This window comes from Neodiprion pinetum, chromosome 3 (assembly GCF_021155775.2).
Source record: "Neodiprion pinetum isolate iyNeoPine1 chromosome 3, iyNeoPine1.2, whole genome shotgun sequence".
NCBI lineage: Eukaryota > Metazoa > Arthropoda > Insecta > Hymenoptera > Diprionidae > Neodiprion > Neodiprion pinetum.
The window spans coordinates 42,043,499-42,069,130 of NC_060234.1; the positions used below are offsets into that span (position 1 = coordinate 42,043,499).

Genomic DNA, 25,632 nt, shown 5'->3' on the forward strand with positions numbered 1-25,632 from the left:
GTGGACTAAGTAGCAAATTATTATTATTTTTGTTATAACTGAGAATACTCGAGAAACAAGAAAGAAAATATATCAAATAAACTAAAAGTACGAGGGAATAAAAATACCGAAAGCACTGAGGAGGTGAATATCGCACGCGATTCTTCGAACCATGATGATCATGGTACGAGTACACGTACTCGTCAAGACACCCGGAATCCTTCATCATTTCGCAGCATGGACTGCTTGTCCACGTGTCCATACATCCTTCATCGTTGATATTTGTCAAGGGCAAAAAAAAAAAAAAACACGCCGTTTGAAACTGTTACGATAGGCGAGGAGAAGCCCGAGTTTCTTGTCCAGATGACAGGTCACAATTACGAAAGACACAGACTAATGTAAATATCCGGTTATCCGATTTTTCATTTTCAAATTGATTCCCATTTACAAGTTAGAACTTGCAGATGTTTCCCGATTATTTTCCAACCAATAAGATCCGCCGGTTCAAAAGCTCTGACGCGAGTTTTGCATTAGCAGATAGTGGTTAAATGATTCACTCCCAAGTAGCATTGCATGTGCTTCACTCATCCGAAACACAGATTACCGAGCATTCGGTACTGTAGATTTTAAGCTCTGTGTATACCTATGTAACAACGTATGTTAAATAACAACGATACCGAGCCACTTTCTGGTATCGCCAAACGTCACGCTGTAAACTGTGCCAAGCAAAAAGTACCGGACATCAATTTTTTTGCACCATCTTCAGACAGTCGATTTGTGTGATTCTGAGTCACGATTTTGAACCTGGAACTTGGGACAAAGTTCAGGAAGTTGGAAGAATCCGTAACCACGGTTTCAGACAACCATCATTTCGTCTCTTGACTTCGCTCGGAGTGACATTAAGTCATGCGAAGTCAACCCGAGTCACAAGTCATTTGAAGTACACTCGTTTGAAGCGCTTTGAAATAGCGGTATATAAATTAATACCAAGGCTTTTGAAGTCAGGTGTATACATATAGGCACCTATATACACCGTACCAATATTTTATCGGAGGACGATTAACCACTCTTGAAAAAATCAGCCTGCAGAGATATTGTTCGGTATTTCATTCGACCTGTTTCACTCGACTTTGAGCAATACTAATGATCCTAGAGTACATCAAAAAAACAGATTCTTTCAAAAGCCTGATTGCACAATCGGTGTTTAAAAGAACAGAGCCACACACATCGTTTTCCTCTTCTTCTAAACAACGAGACAAAGAACGGGGCATAAAACTTTTTTGAGAAAAATCGTGTCGTTATCCGCTTTATTCCAATGGTGTTCAAACCAAGCCACAGAATGAATCGAGACTAGCCGGAAACTGGATATAATTGCCTGATAAGTTCTCGAGTGGCTTGAAGATCCAGGTGGACATGAGCGAGTTTGAGGAACTGTCGGAAAGAGAAAGACGGGTTAGCTTCACCAAAGCAATTTTCAGCTTCATGGTATAGAGGAGTTTGCAGTTTCTGTCGAGTGTCGGTAGTTTCGCTGGTGGGTATAATCAGCCGATGATATATCGCAGCTTTTGTGGAGCACGCGTGTAGAAGTTGAACTACCTATAGCCAAAGAAGTATAGCCTAGTAGTACACGGTAGAACGATGAGCTTTGGGAAGTGGAGGAGGAAGCGAGACGGATAGCTAAAGGCTAAAATCGTTCTAGATCTCGTTTCGTTTGCCAGGTGGAAGAGAAGAGATGTCGGCGAGTAGGAAGCACCCTAATTATCTAAATTGAATGCGAAGTTATCTAGCGCCACGTAAACGTATCTAAATTGAACGTAAAAGCCAAAGTTGTGCTACCCGAAATAGATCATACTCACACACTGTGCCTTCATCTTGATACATTCACTCGACTATAGCAAAAAGACACTTTTTCATCATACTTACTTGCAATCATTATAATCTTGCCAAAAAGCCTCGTAGTCGGAGTCTGTCGTTGAAAATGGTCAACGGATATACCTGACATAAGACGCAGCAGTGTCAGAAATTGATGAAGTGAAATTTTGTAAGTGTAACTGGCCGAAAAGCCCGAAGAATATAAGACCTGCAAGCACCTATCAATGATTCACAATTAGCTGGACTGTAACGACGTTCCTCTAGGAACTTGAGCGACATTTTTATCGCGCGATAAAGAAAAGCGCGTTAAGAGATTGGAAAAATAAACCATCGGTAAACATTTGTTTTCTTTTCTCTTCGACTTCGCCTTGGATTTATTTGTATTGGATGCTAATGGGCTTCGTTATTCCGTCGCTGAGCTCGGCTGCCGTAAGTCTACCGTGATATGGGAAATCCCTCCGTATGTTGACCAATCCCACTCATCGTTACATGAGCTCTTAAGTAAATAAACGGCTGTTGGGATGTCATCGGGGGATCGTCGTACTTGTCCCCCCTTTTATCTAACCTTAAAGTTGTGTACGAACAAACACTTTGCTCGTGTGCCTTGAAGCCGCTGCATGCATGCAAGCACGATTGTACCTGTCCTTATACAAATTGCGCAACTCAACCTACTTAGAAGCCCCACTTATTATACAACAGACACGTGTATCTCACAACAACGGCCTGTCTTTAATGAGACTTACAAGGAAGGTATCCCAGATCGATCTCCCCGATTTCATTTCTTTTGCGAATATGTTATAGTATGCTAAAAACTAAGCGACACGTATTTTTTTTCATCTGCCATTGAACACTTTAATGGGGTCAAAGTAAGGCATGTCAAGGGGGGATTTGGCATTTTTTTTTTTTTTTTTATTGAGAAAATTACATTTTTCATTTCTCGTTATGAGAAAACTTTTCCCGTTGGATTGGTTAAAAAAAATATTACGTTCTGGCGGGTAAAAGTGCGAAATCCCCTCTTGACATGTCTTACTTTGGAGAGTGGTTTCATCCCCTTAGAGTGTTTAATGGCAGATAAAAAAAAAATTGATATCGCTTAGTTTTTAGTCTACTATAACATATTACAAAAGAAATGAAATCGGAGTGATCGAACTGAAATACCTTCCTTGTAGGAGGAATCTTTTCTCTCAGTGAAGTTCCCCAACTTTGTTCGCACAGTGTATGACATTAATTTTTTCTCGACCCTCGAAACCGTGCCCAAGAAACCGAGAGAATTCCTTCATTTCTTCAGGATTGGCAGAAAGAAAGGCTGCCAGTGTTATGGGTGCAACATTTACGTATGTACGTCAGGCTGCAAGTGACACGCGACTAATAGCTTTGTTGGCTCAAATCGTGCCACACAAATTGTCCCCATGGGTGTATAGCCGGTAACGACCCGATGCGAATGTAATAATAGAACGAACGAATTATTACACCCACTGCGCATTTCGTGGCCCATTTTAGTAATCAGTCTTTTGTAATGGAATGCGGCACATTGTGCTCCTCGACTCAAGCTGATGCTGGCAAACTCGGGCGTGTAAAATCCGGTAAGATATTGTGGCCGGTACCAGGACCGTGCCGTATGGCTACAGCCATCTCACTCTGCACATAGGGGACGATATTATTGATGAAGATATTTATAGAATGTGCAGGGTTATGACGGTTACGCTGACGTAGGGCTCACCTATCGCGGTTGCGGATCGTGAGACCATTCCGAACTCTTTCGCGTGTCGTTCGACGTCACCTGGATCCTCTTCGAAAAGCGATAAAAAATCTCAAGTGTTTCCAACGTGCGACAGTGGCTCGCCAAAATCTTCGTTGACTTTGCCATCGCGTTCGCGATCGGTAAGAAGAGAATTGGAATAGCGTCAACTGGTCTTTCAGCTCAATGGCTCAAACTGGAAGCCATATCCAATTGGCAGAAGCGGTCCGCGCGACGATAGTGTTTATTTACCAGTGAAGTGATATCTGTTTATACGTGATGCATGCGTCGAACTTTAATTGGACTAGGCATCATCAATCGTTTATATTTGTTCAATATCGGGTTCTGAAATATTCGTTCGTATAACGGTTTCAATCCGCCCATCGGTAATGGAAAATTCCTTCGCAACACGAAAACTCTTGACGAGCTCGAAACGAAGGTTTCAACGAACTGTCGAACCGAACCAGCTTCTCTTTCACCTTATGACCTTCTGTAATCAAATTATTTCCCCCAACAATTTTTATACGGTGATTGCGAACGCCCGCTTTGACCGGGATTAACACAAGGCGATGTTCACGCGAAGTTTGTACCGCACTGACCTGCGGTATAAACATTTTTGCTATCACCAATCATGCCTGAGTTTCTGTATACCAAAACCGAGTATACACACAGCTGTGTATACAGAGTTGGCTGGCTGGATGGACAAGAAGGGGTGAAAGAGAGAGAGAGAGAGAGAGAGAGAGAGAGAGAGAGAGAGAGAAATAGTACACGTAGGCCGGTGTTATACTGGGACACGTCGACGCTTTGAGAATACTTATACAGAAGACAGAGAGAGGTCATGTTTAATTGGCAACTAGGCGAGAATGCACTTATATTATTTAGCACTTACGTCGACTATGGAACAACGGTCGGGAATGAAATGTAGATCAAGTACGCTTTGATGAAGATATCATTTGCAGTTCGTTTAATGGAAGGGCGACAATTGAGGGAACCACAGACTCGAGATTATTTTACTCGTCAATGACGCCTCCGTTCTCTCTTTTTTTTCTTTGTGACTTTGTCGCCGTCGGGAAGTTTTTCCTTATCAAATATACCGCGCGATGAAAACGTTGGTGTAATAATAGCTTTCAATTTGGATGACAATAATTACAATATTGAAAAACCTCCGAGGCTGATGCTGTTTCTTTTGAAATACGGACGATGGGGATTGCTAAAGACTCGACTTCCTTTCTTTTCGTTTGCACAAGGTAAAGAACGATAGTTCTCTACTATCAACGAGAAAATCGTGTATCTAATCGAGTCAGAGATCGAAATATTATATTATGAAAATAATTTAATGCCTCTGACCACTGCCTGTAACAACAATTGCAATATCAATGGGATTGTGACGATGAGTTGGTGCAATAAGCTGATTCATTAACAATATCATATTTTCCAGTATATTCATACGATCTTCGTTGACGAAATTCCTTTTAAACCTCGAATGAGACAATTTTTCCAGTGTGTATAATAAAAAAGAGATCCGAACTTGCAAATGTTCCAATTTTCTATTTCTCGGCGTCTACGATTGTCTGTATAAACCGAGAATCTTGACCTTAATAATGACGCAAACAGGATTTCGAAGAGTCAAACCTAACGGAATTGCGAATTCTCAATCCGACACCGTAGCCGTAATCCGATTTAATTTCAACCTGAAACGAATATATTCACACAGCATGTGCGTGACTCGATGCAATAATTGAGAAGTCTTCGAAACGGTGTCTGTACGTCATATCATGTATACATACATACGTATAATTGAGTTCTAACGGGGGCACTTTCGTGGGAAACTCGATATCGTGAGTTCTTATCGACAAAAATATATATTCTATACTCAAATATAGGATAATGAAATATTTGAACCATTTTCCACCAGTTCTTATTATTACTCTTTGATTGATCTACAATGGAGACGGACAACAGGTAAGGATATTCAACGAGTTATCAAGCGGAAAGAAACCAATTGACCGAAGACTAAAAAAAAAAGAATATCAAAGGAAAAAAAAATTTCATCAAGTTTAATTCCAATAAACAGATTATCTGTTCTTATACATAAACAACGTCCATTTGAATTTGGCCTGCAGATTCATTTCTATCGCATATTAAGTACCTACGTCCTTTTCATTCGTTTTCTCCATCATTGTCCAAATAACTTGGTTGGAAATTTTTAAAACGGCTTCTTCTCTCTTGTCAAATTTGGGTTCGGACGATGGGGTCCATTGATCCATAACTGCATGCGTCGCATTTTTAGGACGAGATCAGAATAAAGTATAGAATCAAGTAATGCGAACCGGACGGATAAAGGCACAACGGGACAGCTGTGCAAAACAAAACGGTTTACGTGTATCGCGTACGTGCGGGATATTGTGCGGTATATAGACTATGCGGAAAGCTGAGCTCTCTGAACCTCGACGTGTATCTCACGCCATGCAGTACGTATAACCGGATATCGGCTGGGCGGAAACCCATTGGGATACAAAACTCGTAGGGGGAGGAAGGCGGACTATCAAATTTTGTCTACGAGTTCAGATCCTCGTTGGCTTTCTGCAATTTGTCTCGTAACTTTGAAAATTGGGTGAAATTGGGGCGGATTTATTGACTGATAGATTTCCAGAATGAGGTTCGCTGTTTTTGAGTCCATGCATCATCGTTCAGAGAAAATTGATGAGCTTGGCTCACGATTTTTAAGTTTCCTCTTTTACCGTCAAGTTGACGAAAAACTGCAGAGAAGTTCATAGGCGTGCACATTGTAACGTCGTTACATATTTATTATACAACTCGCGGTATGTTGATAGCCATACGCTAAAAACAAAGTGCGGTAATAAATTTTACAGATCGATTTACGATGAACTTTGCGAAATATTAGTAGAACGCGAAAAATGTAAGACCAGTTTGTCATCTTGCGTATTTTGTGCACTTTGACCTCGTGAAAGAAGAAACAGTATGGAAATCTTAATTATTTTCGACGATGTGTGGAATCGAGAATCAATATGGTTTTCGATTCATCGTTGAATTCTCGAGAAATGCCATATATTTTTTTTATTCCTTCGTTTCGACTTTCAATCTACTGTATAGAGTTCCGTGAAAAGAAGCTTGCAATAGGATTATACGTGGAGAGCACTTAGAGACAGCCGATTTTTAAAAATGGGCGTCAACCAGACTGCGCCCTTGAACCCCGGATCGGTTAATTACTCCGAAATGTGAGGTGTACACTATAACGCGTTGTATTAGACTAATTACCGAAGTAGATACACCGCTGATTAATATGACATGCACAGCGCTGGGTTTTGGTCCGAAATTGAACCCATAATGCGTAATACAAGCGCTTTCGGTCATTTCTCAACATAATAATGCCCATAAAAAATTGATAATGAATTATTAATATTAGCTGAGCAATTTCAAGTGAGCAATTTTAATTATAAAAAATATTTCAAACGGACACGCGGATCGAGCCTTAACGGCACTTTGCAAACACTGCAAAGCTCAGGGAGGCGAGATTTAATTGCCAACTAGGCGAGAATGGCCGATGCACTATTTCGCACGTTCATTGTTATTGTTTAGCTCTAGGCTTGATTGTGTGTATAGGTGTACGGTAGATATTTCGCGAGGACAATAGACGGGAGTGGAATGTAGACCAAGTGTCGTTCGTTCGAACATACATTCTGATTTTATTAAAAAAAAGAAGAAACATGTTATGCAGGGCGCATCTTTGATACCCTCGACATAATTCGCAAACAAAACCATTTACCTACACGTGATCAACTGGAATATCGATTTCCGAAAAAAAAAAAAAAAAATTAATACAAATTGATTAGCAGAACAAATGCCTGAATATAAATGCACGTTACAGCCGACTCCTCGTAAAACCGCATTTCGTTGTGACGCATTAACGTGTTATCAAATTCCTACACCATGAATGAAAATGTGTTATTAGTTATAGGTAGAATTTATTGCTGTCAAGAGCCCAGAGGCATATTGTGCAGCAGTAATGTCTGCAATAAATTGTTCTCGCATTCGCTGAAGAGTGGAGGAGATCGACAGGCATTATCGCGTTTTATGAAAACCCATCTTGTACGAAGCGACGAGGGACGGAATAATGTCGGATTTCATTGTAACCGGATGCAATTGTCGTATATAAATCTCAACTGCTGACATATTCTGTAATCTGTATATCCACCTTTTTCCTTTTTCTATTCTCTTATTTCCATCCAACTAACCCAGCTTACGTGAAAATGAAGGAAAAGATTATTACCCGCGAAAATGTTTTTTCGGACGGACACGCGTTGCCTTTTTTTTTCCTACCCTTTCCTGATTTTCCGCTCGTAGATTCGCAAAAGTAGTTATAAGTGTAGGCTCGCCGAGGGTTTGGTCAACATTGAAGAAGTTCTCTTGCTCTCGACGTTCTAGCATTCAATCGAACAATTCCAAGTTTCGTTAACTTTGATTTTCAGATTGTCGCCTGGTCGGTTTCTCATCCTTATTCGATATTCGTTTACACTCCCTCTCCCTCCCCCCTTTCTCTCTCTCTCTCTCTCAGTTTTCCCCAACATTTTGAGTAAATAAGAGGAACACGTATATCCACAGCTTCATAATATTTATTCACCCGATTCACCCTCTTTGAAATTATGTTATATAAATACCATTTACATATTTACTTTCAATTTCTGCACGGTGCGCGCGCGCTTGATTCAAATGCAAATGATAACATGTTTATAAATAAATTTTGTACATAATGACTGATTTAACACGTGTAAAACTGTAACTGAATCCCACCACGCATCTTGTTCGTTAGGGCCGATTACTGGAAGTCTCAGGGTCGGAAATTCTGCGATTTTTGCAAATGCTGGATCGCCGACAACAAGCCGAGCATCGAGTTCCACGAAGGTGGCAAAAAGCACAAGGAAAATGTCGGCAAACGACTCCGGGAGATTCATAAAAACAGTGCTAAACAGGCCAAGCAGCACCGGAAGTTCGAGGATGACATTAAGAAAATGGAGACCGTGAGCAGCGAAACATTTATTCCACTCTTCTTTTCTTCCGCTCTGCATGATTACCGGTTCTAAAAACGAACATGGCACGTCCAAAAACAAAAAAAAAAAAAAAGTTGCGCTTACACGATTCACGAGAGGATAAGAAATAAAACGCAATTTCTTTCGTTTCAGGCAGCAATGGCGGCATATCTCAAAGACGTTGAGAACAACACGACTGATCTAACAGCGGAGAGGATAATTCGTGAAAAATTAGAAAACGCAGGAAAAAACGACGTGAGTTGTAAGTTAAAGGCGGCTGAAATCGTGGTATCTAGTAGTCCTGGAAATGTCCTTGAATTTTGCTTGTCCTTAAAGAGTCCTGGAAATATCCAGGATGAAGAAATGTATATAACAATTATCATTTTCGTGTATTCTTATTTTTCCTGAACGTTCTTGAATAATCTTAAAATGTCCTTGAAATGTCCTTGAATTTGCTAGAAATTTTTTACCGGACACCATGTGAAACAGCTAGCCGATCGAAAATAAAATCTGGGTAAAAACGAATCGGCTTTTTTACAGGCCGCACCGCCGAATGTTCCAAAAGCACCTCAGCTGGCACCTCCAGAAGCCAGTCCAAGGTACAAGAACAGACAATTTTACCCTACAGTCGGAGGCGCGCAAACACGTGGAAATAAAGGGAATCGAGGAGAGCGAGAGGTCAGAAATTATTTGAACGTATAGATAACGAAATTGCTGAAAGAAGCACGCTTGGATATCCTCCGACTAATCATAAGCTGTTTAATCCATTTCCTCTCCTCTTCTTTACGTGTGATTTCGAATATTAACTTTACACTACACTACGGGACTCGAATTATTTTTTTCAAACTTCTTCGTCGATCCATTTTTATTTATCTCGCATTTTCACGATATCTGAATCAATCCTCCTAATAATCGCAGCCCCAATTCGACGTCGATCCCTGCGATCCTTCTTCGTCGTCTCAACCCAGATCTTCCAGCCACAAATCGGGCTTACCCGGAGCAAGCGGAGACGTGAAGATTCAGGGCAAGGCTAAAATCAAAGGCAAGAGGGTCAAGAAAGGGTTGGAAGACGATGCAGCCAAAGTTAGGAGTCAACTTTTCGCCCAGAAACTTTGGTACGAAGCAGTCAGTCCCGAAGGATATACCTACTACTGGCACATCCAGACAAACGGTTCGTGACTATGCCTTTCAATTTTTAAAATTTGAAAAACGATTGAGGAAATTTTATTCGATCAAAAGTTCAGAACAATTTCCGAAGAAAATCAGCTCACGGTTCCCACTGACTTTAGGTAAGCTTTTCACAGCGAATTTTAAAGCCTGATCGATTAATTCGATCAAACGTCTCGAAAACCTTAAAAAATTAGAAATGAAATATCGCGAATCATCAAAAATAAGCTTTGAAATCGATTAATATTGCCTAATCTCAACATAACCTAACCTAATCTAACTACATAGTATAAAGCGTCTCCGCCGGAGGCGGTGATCGATGTGACGTCATCTACCTGAAGCGAATCGCAAGCGATGGCAAAAAAGATGCCCAAAAAAAAAAAACGATTCGAACGTCTTTATTCAAATGACCAGAATAAAAACCACTCAAAAAAATATTTCTCGCAATATTTTTTATCCACTGCAGACCAAGGCGCGGCGTTAATGTGTGAATGTGTAATTTGAATCGCTAAATTTCAACAGAATCTGTGTGGGAGCCACCAGCGGAAGGTTTCGCGACAATTGCCGAGCAGGAGGAGGAAGCCAAGGAATTGGCTCTGCAGGAGGAACTGTTGGCTCAAATAGCCAAGGACGAGGAGAAGAAGAAGGAGGAAACCGCCGAGGAGCGGCGAGCCAACGCCGAGAGAGAAAAATACAAAGAGATTCGGAAGCAGCGGGAGGAACAAGAACACGCCGTCGAGCCTGACGATGATGAGGATCAATCACCCAGCGTTCCCTATAGGAGAGATTACAGTGTGCCTGAACGGCCACAACCCTACGGAACGTGGAAGACCGTGCAAGTGATGTGAGAAGACCAGGATATAATTGCGTCTTCGCGTGAAAAAAAAAGAATTAACCAATTTTTTTATGTGTACAAAGCAGAGAAACACATAAGATAATTAGATCGGATATTTCCTCTATTTTATCAGAATGTAGATAATTGCGCATGTTAAGAGCAGTTGAATTGAACTGATCTTATGATCCCGTGTATGACTGACGTCATTTCTCTGCTTTTCCATACATGTATTCAATTTTTTCACGCGCAACGACCTAATTATTCATTTTAGTTTTCGGCCGAGAATAGAAAAAGTATAGTATCTGAAATGTCTCTGTTTTATATCATCGATGCAGAAATTACGTTCCGTAGTATTGATTTGAATCTCCCTGATTGAAAATACCGGGTATCCCGGCCTTCAAAGTGTAGAAATTTGATGAACCCCCGTAAATCCCGGCAAATTGTGTTCGTGTATTCCTCAGGGTAATCTATTGGGCTTTGGGGAGCTGGATACAGGGGTGTGTATAATATTATAGTGAAAACTGTAACGAATGCAGAACAACCGGGGAAATACGTCAGCACGTAATGAATTTCATCCGCAAAGGTACGAAGCCGTATCACGTGTCCCATGGCAGTTTGATTTTTCGTATTTCCAGTCGAGCCTCGCCCGAAGTAAAGTTTACCGGTTACTTAGAAAGGGCTTTTAAATAACAGATTCTGTAATAACCTACGGATGACAGGGGACGCATACAAATGTCCCCGTGTTTGAATGCTGACACAGGTTCATTTGGCGAAATGTTTTATGTTTACCTACGCAGAGACAGGCATAAAGTCGATTCGCGTCGATTCTTTGATGCGATTCCGTCTCGTTTTGTACCGGTATACATACCTATATTTTTTACCCATCGGCGACAAACACGTTCCGCCAATTCAGCGAGATAAACTGGGTTACGTTGAATGGAGAATAGTTTCGTTTTAACGAACTTCGTTTTTTTTTCTTTTTTTTTTTTTTTTTTATTTCAAATTCTCATCGTTCGATCAATTTCGCTAACATATCGGAGTTTTTTAATTGAATGAAACGAGATGTCCAGTCTCTCTCGATATGGGAAAGTTTTTTGGTCCGTGTATTATTTGCCGCATAAAATATTATTGAATAGCTTATGTATGTAATGTAATATTGTGGATTTAGAGGTAAATTAAATTGACGGACAAAAGAGGTCGTTATTACCGCTTCGGATGTAAATGACAAAAAGCAGTTTACATTTTATTGATTCGAGCATATTACACAATGTTGTCCTCGCAGAGTCCTTTTTATGGGACATTCACGTTTCATCCCAGCTCGACCATTAATATTACGTACAAATTTATAACTGTATCAAAATCGCGATTCAGCGTTGTAGCAAAACAAAAGAGGATCGGATCTTACTCAACTGACAGAGAATTTTCGTTCCCGTTGTTTTAACGGTATTCGAATACCGAATAATGTTCAATGTCTAATTACGATTACGACTACCGGATGACGTAACAGGAACATCCAAATTGCTTTTCGTCCTCGAAATTCAATTGAGGAACCGAACCAGTAAATTAATTTATTGTTATAATTTCAGCGAGAAGAAGCCGGTCGATTTGCAGCTACCGAAACATGAATTTGTCGCAGTTTCGGTTCCCTCGTTGGAGCGAGAAGCGCCCCAGCGAATTTTCAAAGAGAAAACAATATCCAGAGTCGATGCCGGGGATAGCGATGAAGAGACCGTTCCCTCAACCTTCAAAAAACGCAAGTTTGGTAACAAAAACGTTCGGAAAAGGCTAGACGACGATTAAACACCCTAAATTTAATTTTTTTTTTTTTTCTAAATAAATAACTACATTCACCTAGGAATGCTCTCGGGATTTTTCTACAGCTGTGCGCTCTTTGTCCTGACGTAATCACCTCTCCTTCGCTAATTGACAACTAGTATTAATTCAATTTGTGGAGAGTATTTTCTATTCTTTCCTGAAAGAACGGGAAATCTCGTGAAGTCGAGTTGGCGAAGAAAACTCTTTTACCGAACACTCTATAAGAAGTTCCAGTAATTCAATTATTTTTACTTTCATTTCGTCATTTATTTTCTGGTGACGTTTCTCTTCCACTGACTCCCTGCTATTTGTCAATACTTTTTATAAATGAATCAATAGTACATTGAATAGTAAAATATTTCGATGTGTGAACATTTTAAGAAATTAGGACTATAAAAATTATGGGCAAATGACTGAAAGTGTTTAAGCAAGTTCAACTAATGCCGTTTTTCGCGGAAAAAAATAAATAAATAAGAAATACCTACAGTTCTTGATTTTGGGAATAATTTTTCTACGGTAATACACAGAAGATTGTTTTTTCTGTTCAAACCGTAAAATATTGTTTATTTTCACGGTCCGAGCGCGAATAATCAATCTGATATGAGATTTCGCAATTTTCGTTCATACTTACACGCGAAAAATACGACGATTAGACACACGGGATTGAGATATAAACGTGTTTAGCGAATTGTAAACTAAAATATATTGTATATTTTACTACAACGATGAATATCTATAAGTTAAAAATAAATACTTATAGCTAAAATTTACAACAAAAATACTCTGTGCTAAGTTACATTCATATCTGTATAATGTAATAATTATGTTACATATTTATAACGTATGATACAACATTTTTCTTAAACCAACGATATGTCCAATACGATATCCGCCTTAATAGCAAAAGCTGATAACTCGGGTCGAAATTGTTATTTACAAACTGAATTAGTCGATCTCATTTGTTACGCACCGTAGATATGTGTGTTCAAAAATAACCGCGTCGTGTTCCAAAATGGCGTCGATGATCAAGACGTCACCGATTCGCCAACGGTGGCGCCTCGCTCGCTGCTGCATTGAGAATTCCTGGCCTATAAAGCCCTCGCAATTGTTTGTACCTCAATAATTCTCATTCTTCTAAACATTTACTTTTAATACTTCTTTTTTTTTTTTAAACTAAAATTCTAAAATTCATCACACGAGTCGATCGTCCGAGAGCGGAGGATTCAAATAACGCGTACATACGCTTGTAATTTCGAAGTGGAACGACCCGATTAAACGACTTCTCACCTGCTGATAACTGACATCTAGCTGCTTGGCGCGAAGCCCGTGGCAGTTTTTCAAACGTAAGTTTAAACTGGGGCTCGCCATTTAAGTTAAAATTATGCAATTTCAAAAGCTAGCTAGCCTAACATCGATGCCCGAAAATATTCCATCATTCTCATGGTCCCTGATCCCTTAATAACAATTATCAAAAATAGAATGACGCGAAAGTGAAGACAAGCGAAGAGATTCTACTCGTCAACGATCAATCAAAGCCGATATGTTAATTCTTTTGTTTCAACAAAAACAACAAATGTTGAACTAAATTTGGAATTGTTCCTACTTCACAACATTCGCTTGGTTGGCAAAGCTGATCCCGGTGTGAAATTTGAATATTCTTATATAACGTACAATTCGACGTTCGATATTATTGTAAAAATTTTCAAAAAATAACTAACAATTATCACGCTAGAGTTTTCTCTCTTCACGCACTGCGTCACACATGCAAATAGCTAATGAAAATATATGCAATGTTTTTTTTTTTCTTGTTTTCTACTAAAAATCTATCGAGTTATTCTGAACTCCGATTTAACGAATCTTTTTGCGAAATTTTACTTTTTTCTTAATACTTCTTCTTCTAAAAGGCACGACTGCGCAATCGTAAAGGCATAAGACTGCCTGGACTTGATCATTCACCTACGTAAACACGCAAAAACCACAATATCGCTCTATAAACAAATCTCTTATAAGCTATACCTGAGTTGGCGGGGCGGAACTTGAGCCGGTTTTGCTCGACTCTTCGGTCGTGATGTACTTCGCACGGTCCCTGAGTTTCGAGTTTCCGTCAAGTTCTTGAAGAATGGAGTCGACAGACCGGCCCTTGGTTTCCGGGACGAAAATCCACGTGAATACGAACGTGAGCGCGGTGAACCCGCCGAAGATAAAGAAGCACCCGTAAATACCGACGAGAGCGGAAATGGTCGGGAAAAATTTTAATACCAGAAAGGCCAGTATCCACAGAAACTCCATGGAGACAGAATTGGCCAGCCCGGCAATCTCCGGACTAAAGACTTCCGAGGCGACGACAAATGGCACTGGACCCATGCCCAAGGAGTAAACGATCACGTAAGCCGACAACGCAGCTACGGGAATCCAGCTGAAGGCCGTTACCTCGTAACCGTGGTTTTGGAAGTAGGAAAAGAATCCGAGTGTGAAGAGGCAGACGGACATACCGGCGCAAGAAATCAGAATCAATAGTCTTCTTCCAGCGCGTTCCATCATCGCCGTTGATATGTTCGAGCCGAATACTTGAATGGCTCCAACAATAATTGCGGCCATGTCAGGGGACAACGAACTACCCGCAGCCTTGAATATCGTCGCCGAGTAACTCATCTGAAACGACGATTAAACAATCGTTATTTACCGCTCGGTATGAATAAATCGATGAAGATGATGCTGAGAATGATGTGTATGTCGTTGGTTGGGAAGCGGAGCTTTTTGCGAGACGATGAAGCCGACCCTGGTTACTTACTATGGCAAAAATTCCGGAGAGCTGTTGCCCGCCGAGGAGGCCGAACGCGATTATAACACCCTTGATCGTTCTACGGGTTTTGAACAAGTCCTTGAAGCCGACCTTCTGCTGTGACACGATTGACTCCTTGGCCATTGAGCTCAGAAAGGCGAGCTCCTTGTCCACGACTTCTCGCTCGCCACCTCGAAGCCACAGCAAAGATCTGTCAACAAGCGTAAATCTATTCGTGTAGCACGTTTGCCATAAATTAACATTCTTTTGTCTACCAATGGCGACATGTGTCAATAGACCAATCAGAATACAAAGCACACTATAAATAGCAGACAAAAATCTTCCTGCTCAATTTATCTCCTCGGCCTCTTACACTCCATCCATTCAGCGAGACGTACGAGAACACTGATTATTATAACTACCACGCTGCTGTAATCTCCGATAAAAATATCGGTCAGGAATACTCGGAACTGAGCTTATTTTGCGATCATACGTAATTTGTTTTTCAATTAATGGAATCGGTGTGAACCAACACCATCAAGTCTTGCTCGAGAATCGGGACGTCGCCGCGTCGGTACAATGACTCGAAATAATGATCGTATTAAGACGAAACTAAAAAGCGTCTCGAGTCTTTCGATAACGGTAAAATTAAGTCACAATGAATATCGTTGAACAATTTCCCGAGCAAAATTAATCGGTGATCTTTTGAAAACATGACGGAAAGTTTGAATCCATATGACCTACCTTCCAGCCTCCGACATCCGTTCACAGCGAACGAGATACGTCGGCGATTCGGGCATGAATATAAACGCCCCGAGATAAACCATGGGGATAACCGAAGCACAAATGGCGAAGACACGGAAGGACAGCAGAGTCCCCAGAACGTATGTGAGGAGGATACCAATGTTGATGAAGAAGACGAGCAGGCTGCCAAGCATCCCGCGGATGTCGTTGCTCGCGATTTCCCCGACGTAGAGGGGAACCACCAAAATTGCACCGGCGCCACCGATTCCGGCGAAGAAACGAGCCACGAAGAGGTAGCTCTGATCCTGGGCGAATATGGTGACGAGCCAGCAAATTCCGTAAGGCATCGCCACCAAGTATCCGGCAGTTTTCCGCCCAAATTTTTCCGCCATCATGCCAAAGAGCGGAGTGCCCAGAAGACCCCCAACGCAGAGGGAGCCTCCAAGCCACGAAGCACCCTCATCCGACATTGGTTCAACTCCAACAGGCGGATTATCACTCTGGAGTTGCGGTGTCATCGGTGATGTCCAGCCTACCATTGTTCCGTACGCGAACGCGGCCAGGTTGACTGAAAGTTTGAAACAAAGTTATATTTAGGGGAGAAAATGGTCGATTCATTCAGGATAGGGAACCAAAGGGGTGACACTGTCCTCGTCTGCCAAAAGTCATTTTGGTTCATTCTTAAGTCGTGGGAAGTGGCTTAAAGTCATGCAAAGTTACTAGAGTATCAGTGACAAGTCATTCCAAGCCTTTCATTCGATCCCGGGTTTTTTAGAAAGACTTGCAGCTTTGATTTAGTCCAATGCCTTTTCCTTTGATTAGGTAATGGGACTCCTTAAGTAATCCGTACGTAAGAAGGAAAAGTTCATTGAGACGTCAAGGATTGATGCATAAAGCTATACTAATTAATATCGCGATAACTGATGTATTTGTGTTCACAAATCGACAGTAATGACACGTTGTCCATTTATACAAACACAGAATTGAAATGAAAAATGAAAGGTATACGATGCAGGGTATTCTGATCTGGACGATTTATGTTTTAGATGAACCATTTATGAATAATTCCGACTGAGATTGTAGATTTTTTTTTATCGCGATATATTCCATAAATAATTACGAACTTCAAGTCAAATTCAAAGTCAAAGTGCACATCAATTGAATAATTTCACCCCCATCCATCTCCCGCCAATTTCAATGTGACGGATATTCCTATAAACATTTCAGACAAAACTTATACTGTAGTTGAAGGCACGGGTAACTGAAAAAACCAACTTTCAACCCCCGCAAGTTTAACTCTAAAGTTATTTTTACTTTAATCATTACGACGCACAAAATTTAGAGCTACGCATATTTATAAAAGTACCCACGAATGTTTATATTTGTTATTATACACACTTGACACAGCAGCGATGATTTGTTGATATTTTCCCGATTCCCGAACGGGGGTGCACTTTTCTTTATCCATGTCGGATGGTTGTGTTTCAACCAAATGTCCTCGGCACGTGACCATAAGTGTTGTCAACGGTAACGTGGCTGTACAAGTAGTCACAGCAACCCTTCAACAGTGTAACAGAAGCTGGAAACCCATCGTCTGACCGTGGCGAGATCAACTCAACTCAATTTATAGTAAATCCGTAGCATCGGAAACTGCAGGGAGGAGCTTGCGTCTGCTGTAGGAGCAGGAGAGCTTTATCTTGCCTGCCGCCGTTTATCTTCCTCCCTGACGCCAGTCCTCCAGTCCGAGAAGCCGACAGAGTTGCACCTTATAGAATCAATTTCGCGATGCGGCAAGAGGCTGCACTGCTGACGCCGCATCGCTGATTTCTAACATTTGCTCCGGCTACAGTCACTCAAAGTTTATCAAGGTCGTCTGAAACCCACGAATTTTCGTCAATCGACCGCCGAATGAAACGTCTGAAAAAAATGGAACCTCAGCAATTATTGCTTCTCTAAACTCGGTACATATCAGGTCTCAGCTTACTCATCATTTCTTTGAGAAAAAAATCTCTCGTCTTTTGAGGCCTTGAGATGAAACTGGATTTTCGGTCGAAACATTCTGAAAAATATGTGAAAATAAAGACTCATGCGATTCTTTCACAACTCATCAGTACACCAGACACTCTCCACGTGCGTCAACTGAACCATCAGTCCTTTCTTTCTCTCTTGATTTATGCATTAACCACGTAATTTCATATTGTCGTCGAGGATTAAAGAGATCAACTTTCGAGTAGGTGGTGGAAAAAAAATTTTCAAAGACGAGCAGACGAGACGACAATAATTCGGAAGAATCATTCCGCGCATCTCTGTTGAACAGGTACAGTTTCATTATCAGCGAATAATTGTCATAGCCTGATCGTATATATATCACACGTCTCAAGATATAACAACTCCAGACTTAAACTACACGCTATATTAATTTACAGAACTCTTTGGCAATACGAGAATTGCAACGGTTCATGAATTTTTCTCCCGCACAGTTCCAAGAGACACTTCCGACGTGAGCTTTACATAAATCCTCGGTGTGTAAGATTTTTCACCGTGAACTTGACGCCGACTTCAAATAGCCCCCCTTCCCACTCTCTCAGCTGCAATCATCTATTTTGTGCCAACAATCTAGTAATTTGTCCCCCATTTCTACCGAGAATATAACACCAGCCACGGTGCATGAACTCATCGCGTATCTAATGTCAAGTAATTAATGCGGTCTGTTTCAAACGGTACAAAAATAGTTCCACACACCTCGATTCAAGTGATTTAATCAAATCAAACAAGGTAGAATCAACAAACAAAGTTCGTTTCAAATTCACATAGTCAACTTTGAAATTGCAATTCACTGTTACATCATTCGGAATCGCAGATGATGAGTTAAAGAGAGAGAGAGACCGTCATATTCAAGTAAACATATCACTCTATAGAAATTTAATCGAAGCACAGAAAAATTGGGTGACTTTTTTCACGGTACTCGAAACGTCGATGTTAATTACTGTTACCTTCTCGGTGTATTTTGCATAAACCAGGCTACTCCGACACCACGTTTATCACTCGGGAAGCTCGGCCCAAGTACTTCCGTTTCCCACCATTTTCCCCCACTGACAGAGTCCTTCGGGATAAGGACTGGGTCAAGCCGGTGAAGTGGGTCACGGTGGCTGTGGAATCTCGACTCACGACCTAGGTTCCTGCATATTCCAGAGCGCGCCCATATGCAACCAGATAGAGTCGCGACCGTGAATCGACTGAACCCAACAAAACCCGGGAATCCAACGTACGAAATCAATACTACAGAGACCTTTGCTGACCGTACCTTGTACAGTGAGAAAGTTGAGCTTTAGCCGCGGATTAGAGACGCTTGGAGACCTCCACGTGCCGCAGCTTTACATTCACAGTCGTCACGGATCGTTCTATAAATGTTTAAGCGGACCTTTTTAAGATCGCGATGCGCTCTTCGCCGCTGTGTCATTCGCTCGGATTATCGTTTCCTATCTTGCGAGTATCGTTGAATTTATTGTATGTACTTTCTTGCTGGATAGATACGCTCCTCGAGAAAGCTGAGGAATAGAAGAGGATGGCATGGCACTGCAACGGGGTAACTAATCAAGAGATGGTCGCAAAGCTGAAAAGTGAGTTGCAGTGAATTGAAGAAATGTCCGCATCGTTACGCCGCGTATATACGAATTTCCGTCTTTATTATACAATCGTCGGCCGTTTCAGGCTGTACATTAGTGTGATGATAATGTATGAATTAGGTACGCGATCATTAGACCTCCGTATATGTATATATATCATGCGTAAATTGGGTAATTACGTTATAGGCGCCGGGATAATTGGATCGGATAAAGCAGAAGATGCTATGCTGGCAATTGACAGAGGGAAATATTGCCACGAGTCTGACCCTTACTTGGATAAGCCAAGAAAAATTGGCTACAACGTCACCATAAGTGCGCCCCACATGGTAAATGTTTTTTATAAATATTTTACATTCAAATTTCTTTTACAAAGCATAGAATGATTTCAAATTATTTTCGAATAATGGGGAATGGCGGAATCTTTAACAACTGATGGAAAAAAGCATTCTTCCCACACGATCGGCTTCGGTGTGAAAACTGGAAGAATTTTTTATGTCAATGATTATCGATTATTTATATTTCATGACACAGAAATCTTGAAAAATAAGATAAGATCGTGACAATGGTTTCGCATAGCTGGCTGCATTTTTATTTACCTACCTTATACATTTTGCACGATCCTATCTTACAAAATCAACACCTGACTTTAGTGTTCTCTCCACTCATTGCAACTGTCACGGTTGTTTTAACGGAGCGTTGCAAATAGCCTAGGTTGTATTTATTTTTCAATTCCGAATCAACAACGTCTCACTTTTTCCAACAACATCGATGTAATGCTCGAATGTTGCATTTCACGTTCGCAATTTCGCAAATCTTGGTTACCTTGAGCTGCTCTTGGTCTCCGTAGATTTATTATACGGCTGCGACAAAAAAAAAAAGAACATATTCATTTGTAAAACAAATCTGTGACATTTATATCGCAGCAGGGCAACAGATTGTCAAAGATCCGTAAACGCAAATTGCGAGTGTTAATTGATTGATGGTCGTCGTCGTCGAACATGAAATGGGGGTATCTTCGTAACCCTATTATCTCTTTACACATAACTTCTCTTGTATCTATATTGAGAATACAATTTCTTTGTCGTTTATTGGTAATTTTCCATCTTATCGCCGTATTTAATTAGATACGCAATTATGAATTATACTTTTAGCATCAACTTAGTGCGGAATTAACGAATCTTCTCTGAGACGAAGATAATGAGTCAAGTTTGAAAAAAAAAAAAAAAAAAAAGAAATACAGAAAACGAAGAATTAGCAACGGTGCAAAAATTTCCCGCGAAAAGCTCAACTTCGCACCTCTGAAACTCGATTAATTAATCAATTCATAGAAGTAACGAAATTATTATAGACGAAAGATTTTTCATCCAGCAAAAAAAAGAGAAAGGTGAACAATTAAAATTCTCTTTCACTTCCGTGTCTTATTCATACTCAACTTCTGAATCTGACGTTTTATTGGGGAAACAGAAGGGAACGTTACATTCGAATAGCCGAAATCTTCAACCGTGAAATTTGATTTCTGTCATAGCACGCTTACGCCCTGACAATGATGACGGAACAATTGTCGCGGAAAGGCGCCCACGCCCTGGACGTAGGCAGCGGAAGTGGCTACCTCACTGCTTGCATGGCTCACATGGTTGGGTCCGGAGGACTCGTCGTCGGCCTCGAGCACATCCCCGAGTTGGTTGAAGACTCGAGGAAAAACGTCGAACTGGACAGGCCCGATTTAGTGCAGGACGGGCGAATCAAGTTTGTTGGTACTATAAAAAATAAAATAAAATATAATATAAAGAAATATAAAAATTCCAACCCGCTCTACCAATTCTGTCATGAAAAGTCTCAATTTCGAGTAGCTTATATGAATAAACGACATTATCGTCTTACAATTTTTCATGTATTTTGCACTTTTATACGTAGTCAAGAGTTTTATCTTTCCGTGATGTCTTTTTATTGGAAATTTTTCTTTTTACTGCATTGTATACATCGTTTTAACATTACAGTCGGGGATGGTAGACTAGGACATGAAGCGGACGGTCCCTACGATGCAATACACGTTGGTGCCGCGGCTGATTCTTTGCCTGAAACCGTGAGTTGACCTTGGCAAATTTTAATTTCACTATTCGACCTAGTCTGCTGGATTGGGAAGTTTCGTGATTTCAAATCCCTCTGGAAGAAAGAGCGATTTTTTTTTTCTATCCTTCAGTTTCCCAATTGTCGTCTTTCTTTTCGGCACGCTTTCATTTCGCTACAGGTGCGCAATTTGTTGATCCAAAGATCTCTTCACCACGCTGTTACTGAATCAGTTTGATCTTCTCGTGTATACCTATAATAAGCTCCACTGCAGCTGCGCGCTGCTTGAAGACGCTGTGTATTCGTATAATTATATGTATTATATATAGGCTTAAATTGGCATATCTGCTGTAGCGAAATGAATGAGTTTCAGTGTTGAGTTTTAAATAATTACGCATATCAGATATCTTTCACTCGCCGCAGTTAGTAAGCCAGTTGGCGCCCGGCGGTCGTCTTCTATGCCCCGTTGTCGCAATCCAAGGATTTCAACGGTACCAGGACTTCGTTCAAGTCGACAAAAATCCCAACGGATCTATAACGACGAAAAAATTAATGCAGGTCATGTACGTTCCATTGACCGACGCTAAGGCTCAGCTAGCTAATTTAAACTGAATTATAGAAGAAAAAAAAATAATTAACAGCATCATTTTAGTCGAGTCCTCATAATTTCATACGATTCCTAAAATGCTCTCCAGCCAAATGCCAAATTAATTGGTCATATATTTCTTATATAAATTGCAATCCGCGTGTATCGCATTATTCACATACGTTATACGCGGGATCGCGCAAAATGAAAATTCAACGATAAAGTACGAATTTTGGAAGTCGGAGTTGGCAAAGAGAGATACAGAAGAAAGAAGAGATTTAGAGACATTGTCAGAATACATACATATAGAAGGATCCGATGATTATTATTATTATTATTATTGTTGTTGTTGTTGTTGTTGTTGTTGTTGTTATTATTACTATTATCGCCTCTGTTTTAACTGAATTAGTTCGAACTTAACCAGCTTCTTCGCAATTTAAATTTTATAATTCAGAATGTTGAAATTTATGTTCCCAATTTTACTTGTAATTTTATGTTTTCAATTTATTCTGTTGCACACTTTGTGTTCTTTGTATTCATTGTATTCATTGCACTGATTGTATTTACACAGCTAAATAAACATTGTATTACATTACATTATTGTCATTACGATTTCGCTAATTATTAATTAAATTTTAAATTTTACTTTTTAAAATCTACCGTGTCTGGATTATATTGAAAATTGTATATGTATACACGAATAGGCTACACGTTGGTAAAGTTTGAATTTAGAAGTAGCTGAATATATCATACGTTATATACATAATTAGATAAAAAATAATTTATTACTTTTTCATTAATGCATAAAAAATAAAATATACATTTATACATACATATTTTTCCTTGAACACATGGATTCAGATTTACTTGTAAGTCAATAGTATAATATTTCAACGCTCATTTTTACGGATAATTTATCGTTTCTCATTATAGCAGCGAGTTTGAACTTCACATTCCGTTATGCTACTTATTCGAATGGATTTTATATCCTTATTCACGCAGTTTTGGTACAGAAATGGTATTTTATTACCATGCAATTTTAAGTGCCATATGCATCACGAGCCAGATGCTGGTAATTCAAAGCATGATACATGTATCGTAATTTGGAGATGAGGATTAGCGAAATTTGCGACGAAATGTTCGTTGTCAAATGATTTTTAGCAATGTACTTGAAGTTGAAAATTTCTTTTTTGAAAATTATCTCTTCCCACAAGCAACTCGTTATTTTCAATTTCACCGCTCACCCATTTGCGGCAAAAGTAGTTTAAAAAATGACCACCAGGCTGCAGTGCGTTTGAAATGAACGGAATTAATATTGAACAACACAATACAATTGGTGTCGCCATCTAGTATAAGTACCGTCACGTATTGCATACATCAAGGAGCGTCTTTCAACGACAACATAAAAACGTCAAGTTTATCGGGTGAAAAATGATTTGCCGCGAGTACTAGATGCAATGCGGAGCACTGTTTTCAAATTAAATCTACTAGACTTTTACTTTTATTCACGCTCTTTTATCCCGCCACGAAAATGTCTTGGCTCAGCCGATTTCACGGAAAGAACAACCACGAATTGGTTCAATATCTGAAAGGCAAGTTGAACGAAATATTATTCTGAATATTTACCTACATAGGTTATACACCACATTTTCAAATTTCGCGTCTATTAAAGAGTATCATGATGTACGAATTGGTATGGATTATCGCCTGCTTTGGCCTTAGCAAATATATAATTTTACCAACGCGCAATTATTAACAACGACCCGTCCAATCATCTAAACTCACTACATATTTGTAAGCTGAAGATCTGTTTCTGAACAAAAAATTAATGTGAAATTTTTAGACTCGAAGATAATAAAAGCCGAACGAGTCGTCAAGGCTATGCAGTCTGTTGATAGAGGAAATTACACGAGCATTGGACAAGCCTACATTGACGCACCCCAAGGGATCGGCTATGGAGTGACAATCAGCGCACCCCACATGGTACATTATAAGAACAGAATGTTTTCCACCTCCGTCAAGCCATTTTTCTGCTTTATCGTGATCAAAACTTGACCAAGGTCAAGTGTATTATCAAATTCGATTTAATAACTGTCTTTATACTGTTCCAGAGCATTTGTAAATTGATCTACGTTGCTTCTAGATCGCAGCAGTAAATTCACCAAAATGATCAAACAACTTAGACTCACTCACTGAACAGAAAGCTTGCATAACAATTTTATTTTCTTCTTTCCTGGCTAGCTGTTTCCTTTGATTCATCGTCTAGTTTACTTTGAAATTTTACTTTCAGCATGGCTACGCACTGCAACTCCTTGAAGATAAACTCCAAGAGGGTGGAAAGGCACTGGACGTTGGCTCAGGCTCAGGGTACCTAACCGCATGCTTTGCTATGATGCTGGGTCCTGAAGGAGTCGCGATTGGTATAGAGCACATACCAGAATTGAAGGAGGCAGCTGTGAAAAATATCACAAGAGATAATCCTGAGCTACTAAGCAGCGGGCGGGTTAAACTAGTGGGTAATTAATCAAAAGATTCGTAATGACCCTGAAAAATTAAGACGTCAACATTATGACTCGTTTCATTGATTGTTCGACATTAAGATTTTCACATTTACTCTAGGTGGAAATGTTAACATTATTTTCAGTCGGCGATGGCAGGCTAGGCTGGCCCGAGGGTGGACCCTATGATGCAATACATGTTGGCGCAGCTGCAAAGGAAACGCCTCAAGCTGTTAGTATACGTACCGGTATCCCTATTGCACAGATATTCCTTTTCTAACCAATCGACGTCTATTTTGATACGGACATCTCTTTCTTTCCCATAGTTGATAGATCAGTTGGCTCCTGGAGGTCGCCTCCTTGTGCCAGTGGGTGCAGAAAATTCAGATCAGACTCTGGTTCAATTTGACAAGTCGGATGATGGTAAAATACGACGTAAATCGTTAATGGGGGTCGTCTACGTTCCATTGACGGACAAAGAACGGCAAAAACGGTCATGGAAGTGATGTTATGTTCAATGAATCCGTGGTTGAATTAGTTTTTTTTTTTTTTTATTCTAATTTCAATCGATCAATCGTGAATTATACTATTAAATCGGATTTATTTATTTTTTCGCGAAATTTGTGTACTATAATTCATCTTTACCCATGATATTTGAACTGTGTCGCCGAGAGCTGAAATTATCAATTAAATTTAAATTGCCTCTGTCTATGAAAATCTCGTACATATTCATCTTCGAGGGTGAGCTGCAGCTTTACCTTTTCAAATCACCCTACACAGTATTTATCAATCAATCAAATGTAGTAAATACATAGTGTACAATTTTCTATGCACCTCATGGGTCGAATAAAGTATAATCTTACGTTAAATATCAA

General features: G+C 40.1%; 4 protein-coding genes across 11 annotated transcripts in view; 3 read left to right on the plus strand and 1 right to left on the minus strand.

Moving 5' to 3' along the window:
* The window catches only part of LOC124215301 (WW domain-binding protein 4), a 30,661-nt gene extending 15,970 nt beyond the window's left edge, over positions 1 to 14,691 (plus strand). For 2 of the 4 annotated variants that reach the window (XM_046618523.2, XM_046618521.2), the window contains exons 2-7: positions 8,421 to 8,628; positions 8,791 to 8,892; positions 9,178 to 9,315; positions 9,556 to 9,808; positions 10,327 to 10,648; positions 12,226 to 14,691. In XM_046618523.2, coding sequence (XP_046474479.1) covers positions 8,421 to 8,628; positions 8,791 to 8,892; positions 9,178 to 9,315; positions 9,556 to 9,808; positions 10,327 to 10,648; positions 12,226 to 12,439 — 1,237 coding nt within the window. In that variant the 3' untranslated portion in view covers positions 12,440 to 14,691. Of the gene's footprint in view, positions 1 to 3,623; positions 3,844 to 5,519; positions 5,552 to 8,420; positions 8,629 to 8,790; positions 8,893 to 9,177; positions 9,316 to 9,555; positions 9,809 to 10,326; positions 10,649 to 12,225 lie in introns of those variants that run through there. The other 2 variants (XM_069134688.1, XM_069134689.1) reach the window with 2 other exon arrangements.
* LOC124215304 (protein-L-isoaspartate(D-aspartate) O-methyltransferase) lies at positions 13,656 to 22,854 on the plus strand. 3 transcript variants are annotated; one of them, XM_046618529.2, is made up of 6 exons: positions 13,656 to 13,797; positions 19,511 to 19,600; positions 19,793 to 19,932; positions 21,132 to 21,360; positions 21,604 to 21,689; positions 22,097 to 22,854. In XM_046618529.2, the coding sequence occupies exons 2-6, from the start codon at positions 19,546 to 19,548 to the stop codon at positions 22,283 to 22,285; spliced, it is 699 nt and encodes a 232-aa protein (XP_046474485.1). In that variant the 5' UTR covers positions 13,656 to 13,797; positions 19,511 to 19,545; the 3' UTR covers positions 22,286 to 22,854. The 3 variants fall into 3 exon arrangements, with proteins under 3 accessions (XP_046474485.1, XP_046474484.1, XP_046474486.1); XM_046618528.1 differs by lacking the exons at positions 13,656 to 13,797; positions 19,511 to 19,600 and adding an exon at positions 19,608 to 19,726; XM_046618530.1 differs by lacking the exons at positions 13,656 to 13,797; positions 19,511 to 19,600 and adding an exon at positions 19,608 to 19,726 and having other exon boundaries at positions 22,077 to 22,216.
* On the minus strand, positions 14,210 to 19,219 carry LOC124215298 (facilitated trehalose transporter Tret1). 3 transcript variants are annotated; one of them, XM_046618514.2, is made up of 6 exons: positions 18,974 to 19,219; positions 17,965 to 18,039; positions 17,379 to 17,853; positions 15,981 to 16,548; positions 15,246 to 15,447; positions 14,210 to 15,106 (listed from the first exon to the last, which is right to left on the minus strand). In XM_046618514.2, the coding sequence occupies exons 3-6, from the start codon at positions 17,491 to 17,493 to the stop codon at positions 14,465 to 14,467; spliced, it is 1,527 nt and encodes a 508-aa protein (XP_046474470.1). In that variant the 5' UTR covers positions 17,494 to 17,853; positions 17,965 to 18,039; positions 18,974 to 19,219; the 3' UTR covers positions 14,210 to 14,464. The 3 variants fall into 3 exon arrangements, with proteins under 3 accessions (XP_046474470.1, XP_046474469.1, XP_068990788.1); XM_046618513.2 differs by having other exon boundaries at positions 17,379 to 17,897; XM_069134687.1 differs by having other exon boundaries at positions 17,379 to 18,039.
* A 752-nt stretch (positions 22,855 to 23,606) lies between the features above and the next one.
* LOC124215306 (Protein-L-isoaspartate (D-aspartate) O-methyltransferase) lies at positions 23,607 to 25,632 on the plus strand. The gene is made up of 5 exons (XM_046618531.2): positions 23,607 to 23,851; positions 24,103 to 24,242; positions 24,550 to 24,775; positions 24,904 to 24,989; positions 25,084 to 25,632. Exons 1-5 carry the CDS (start codon positions 23,791 to 23,793, stop codon positions 25,261 to 25,263), a joined length of 693 nt encoding a protein of 230 aa, XP_046474487.1. The 5' UTR covers positions 23,607 to 23,790; the 3' UTR covers positions 25,264 to 25,632.

Bases quoted from the DNA above. Each gene is read 5' to 3' on its own strand.
- LOC124215298 (XM_046618514.2), bottom strand. From the start codon at position 17,493: ATGGTCACGTGCCGAGGACATTTGGTTGAAACACAACCATCCGACATG. The intron at 16,549-17,378 runs GTGTGTATAATA...TCAAACTTTCAG, and splicing joins AATCATCGCTGCTGTGTCAA to TCAACCTGGCCGCGTTCGCG. The intron at 15,107-15,245 runs GTAAGTAACCAG...TCGTCGTTTCAG, and splicing joins TCTCCGGAATTTTTGCCATA to ATGAGTTACTCGGCGACGAT.
- LOC124215306 (XM_046618531.2), top strand. From the start codon at position 23,791: ATGTCTTGGCTCAGCCGATTTCACGGAAAGAACAACCACGAATTGGTT. The intron at 24,776-24,903 runs GTAATTAATCAA...CATTATTTTCAG, and splicing joins CGGGCGGGTTAAACTAGTGG to TCGGCGATGGCAGGCTAGGC. The intron at 24,990-25,083 runs GTTAGTATACGT...TCTTTCCCATAG, and splicing joins CAAAGGAAACGCCTCAAGCT to TTGATAGATCAGTTGGCTCC.
- LOC124215304 (XM_046618528.1), top strand. From the start codon at position 19,624: ATGTCCGCATCGTTACGCCGCGTATATACGAATTTCCGTCTTTATTAT. The intron at 21,361-21,603 runs GTACTATAAAAA...TTAACATTACAG, and splicing joins CGGGCGAATCAAGTTTGTTG to TCGGGGATGGTAGACTAGGA. The intron at 21,690-22,096 runs GTGAGTTGACCT...CACTCGCCGCAG, and splicing joins CTGATTCTTTGCCTGAAACC to TTAGTAAGCCAGTTGGCGCC.